Source organism: Plutella xylostella, chromosome 31, assembly GCF_932276165.1.
Source record: "Plutella xylostella chromosome 31, ilPluXylo3.1, whole genome shotgun sequence".
Taxonomy (NCBI): domain Eukaryota; kingdom Metazoa; phylum Arthropoda; class Insecta; order Lepidoptera; family Plutellidae; genus Plutella; species Plutella xylostella.
The window spans coordinates 3,639,633-3,643,413 of NC_064011.1; the positions used below are offsets into that span (position 1 = coordinate 3,639,633).

Here is a 3,781-nt window from a genome sequence, read left to right on the forward strand (position 1 = left end):
AGTTCTAGCTAGTACTCTATCAGATGTAGCCAAATTGTTGTATACACTAGTTAAAATAGGTTTAAAAAAATAGATTATAAGTTAGAATAAGATAAAGCCCTTACGAGGGTGACATAGTGTACTAAACTCTCAATAAAATAAATAGATAAAAATAATAATCATTGGAGCCTTCCGTATCTATTATGATTATCTAAATATCGCCATCATCGCTTATGAACCATATCCAATATTTGGATATATCAGATACGGCTTTAAAGCGGTGATAGCGTTACGGATTTGTAAGGAATATTATTGTAAAATGTACAAGTAACCATGTGCTACGTGAATACTGTAATGTTCATGTGATGATGGAAAACATCGTGAAGAAACCTGCACTTAGATAGCATATTATTATGACATATCACATTACAAAATATATTATAAGCTGCGAACAGCTTCGCTAGCAAGTCACTTCTCACTATGGTTTCGGCGTTTACAGTAGTGAGCATAATGTAAACAGTTGTGTATGTAAATTTGACTAATTTGTAGAGTCATTGTGACCTTGGCATAGTACAATATACACATGTTAGGATTAGATCAATGAATATATTGAACATACTTCCTAACAAGGATTATATATCTATTAGAAGATTAAGAAGGATTAGTGAAAAATATGGCGCTTATCTAAGTATAAAAGAAAATGAAAGATAAATAAAACACTTGTGTAGAGTCAACAATGATTAGCTGGGCTGTACTTCTTTTAGGCGGTAAGTAGATATATTATATTATTATAGCATATTTTACAGTCATAATTTAGCTATAGTCAACTTTCATAATACTCTCAAACTAGGTTCTTAAGTAGGTAGTAAGTAAGAACTAAGTCGAGCCGAGAGCCAAACGAGCATTGCCTTCTAAACAGTCGCCCAGTCGCTCAGTGGACGGTGAGCTGCGAGTACGAAGCTGGATGGAGGCCAAAAAATGTTTCTATATGTACCACTATAGGTACCTTAGGACAGCAACATAACTATAGAACCAGGATGGTGTTATGGGTTAGTATCAGGTAATTAATAATTAGAAAGGATTTAAAATCCCTAAAATTAAGTATAGGTACCATGTGCTCTTACGATGAAGGAAAACATTGTGGGGAAACCTGCACATCGAAATTTAGCACATCTAGATGCGTGAAACCACCAAGCCGCAGTGGACCAGCGTAGTGGGGAATAGTTCAAGCTTAGAAAGGCAGTTAAGACTTTATATGCACAACGGTTACATTCGAGAGGGAACTAACACCTCCACAGACAAAAGACTAGAATATACTTACCTACAATTATAAAAACAATTTATTTATTATTACCGTTTGTCACATTATCCACAGCCGCTGCCGCATCAGCAGCGGTCCCCAAGACCAACCGAATCGTCGGTGGACAGATCACTTCCATCGAGGAGCATCCTTCCATCGTGCAGCTGGACTACCTTGGTCAGCTCAGTGGAACTTGGACCCAAAACTGCGGGGGAACCATCCTGAACCCCGACTTTGTTGTCAGTGCCGCTCATTGCACAGAGTACGTATTTGAATACTTTCGCTTTGCTTTATGTAATTCTTACATTCCGGGATAAAAAGTAGCCTTTGTGTTAATCCAGGGTTTCAGCTAACTAAATGGCCGTTTCCTGTGGAATCGTAATAAATATCCAGCATCCAACCATCCATACTTACAAACTTTAAAGTTTACAATAATAGTAGTATTATCACACTAGTTAGGGTGAATGAAACTGATCCACTACCGTATATACCTGCGTTCGGTGCACCCTGGGCAGCCACTGACAGCTGATTTGACTGGGTATTCCTTTCGATGACAAACCCTAGACCAGCCTTGGTGTTTGCCAGTGGCAACGCTAAACGGTCGGGAGAAAACTGTGAGTTTCTGAATGCATCGCAACAGCATCACTGCAAACAGTCGCCATAATGGTTGAGGTCCGATTAAGTTAGACGCGGGTTAGTATGCCAAGTCTTGACAGTTTGCTAGTTCTGCGCTAGGGATGAATGCGGCGCTTTGATCGCCCAGGAGCAAGTTAGCGGTACCTATGCCATTACTGGGAATGCAGCCAAATTACACTGTAACTTTTTCTACCCAACTTCTAGCAACAACGTCAGTGCTGCCAACCGCAGAGTCCGTGCCGGCTCCACCATCCGCAACAGCGGAGGTCAGCTCGTCTACGTCTCATACTACCGGAACCACCCCGACTACAGCAAGAGGGAAGAATTCGACAGTGACATCACCTTGATCAGACTGGCTAAGAGACTGACCTTCGATGCTACGGTCCAGCAGGCTCCTATCAACGCTCCAGGGTCTGAAATACCCGATGGAACCGCCGTCGTCCATGCCGGATGGGGTGACATGAAGGTATCTAAGTTTTTCTTTATGCAAGTAGGTCGCAATTAAATAGTCTGTCATAGAGGTACAAGGCTCACGATGATGTCTCCTGCAGGATAGAAAAGCAACAACCCTTTGAACTTAGGGTATCAAGGCAATGAAATGGATCGTAAGCAGATTATTTGCACTTTCATTGCTGATCGAGGAATGGGCTGCAGCGTTATCTGCAGTGAACTTCCAACAATACTATCTGCTGTCTGCCAAGGACTTGACGCTTTCCTTCTCGCTTTACCCACACGTCCTAAAGGATCTAAAACTCATTAAGCAGCAACTTATATGAATTTAATTGAACGTATGTTAAATTGCATCTGCATATCTTCTTTCAGGAAGGGGCCGGCATTGCATCGCTGTTTCTGCGTGACGTGACCATCTACACCATAAACAACGCTGAATGTGCCAGCCGCTACGAGGAAGGGGTGACTGAAAACATGATTTGCGTTGGTATCCTGGATGAGGGAGGCAAGGACGCATGCCAAGGAGACTCTGGCGGCCCTCTGTACCTCAACAAAATCCTTGTAGGTATTGTGTCATGGGGCAGTGGCTGTGCTGACGAGTACTACCCAGGTGTGACCACTAAGGTGTCTGCTTTCACCAACTGGATCGTAGACAATGCTAAATAAGTGTGGTCTGACGGTGCTTCAACTAGATTGCAAGCCAAAACAGAGTGATAAATAATACATGGTTAAATTATTGATTCCCTATCGTTTTTTTTTCTTATTATCCTATATTGCCCTCACTATGGCTTAGCTAGAGGTAAAAGAGGGCCTGTACAGGGCCCCAAGTCTACTAAACGCATTAGAGTAAAATTGGATGTCGATTGTATGTCGACAGCATGTCGACAGCGAAAAATGACACATTTGGCAGTCTTGTATTTTTTAAGACCATAGTGTCAGCTCGATGGAAGTTGGATGGAAGCCACCATGAAGCCACTCATATTACATTGAACAAAACGCTAGTCCACTGACAAGTGCCACACCGATATCGTCTCTCAATTTGCGTAGTCCACTATTTATTAACGTTTCCGTCAATGGCTTCATTATGGTTTATCTGTCAAAAATCACCTTTGTGAGGCCATTGAACAGATACACCTAAGATACACGTTTTATTCAGATGTTGTCAACATGAATTGGAATATTCATTTCAATTTGCGGTGGGAAATGCTATTATTAGCAGACAGAGTGGATAGAGGTCGTCGGGAGTTGAAGGAACGGCGTCGAAATCGCGCCTTCATGAGGCGGAATGTCGATCCTTTCCTGAGTTTGCCGGACTCGGAGTTTGTGAAGACATTTCGCCTCAGTAAGGATGTGGTGAAGGAGATTGCCACGGATTTAACTACACTGATAGCCAAAGAACGCAGGCTAGATGGTATA

At 42.1% G+C, this 3,781-nt stretch overlaps 1 protein-coding gene across 1 annotated transcript; it reads left to right on the top strand.

Annotated features, from left to right (window-relative positions):
• The first annotated feature begins 588 nt into the window (after nt 1-588).
• LOC119692913 (trypsin, alkaline B) lies at nt 589-3,112 on the top strand. Its single transcript, XM_038114560.2, has 4 exons — nt 589-746; nt 1,355-1,541; nt 2,120-2,381; nt 2,738-3,112. The coding sequence occupies exons 1-4, from the start codon at nt 716-718 to the stop codon at nt 3,029-3,031; spliced, it is 774 nt and encodes a 257-aa protein (XP_037970488.2). The 5' UTR covers nt 589-715; the 3' UTR covers nt 3,032-3,112.
• The last annotated feature ends 669 nt before the right edge of the window (nt 3,113-3,781 follow it).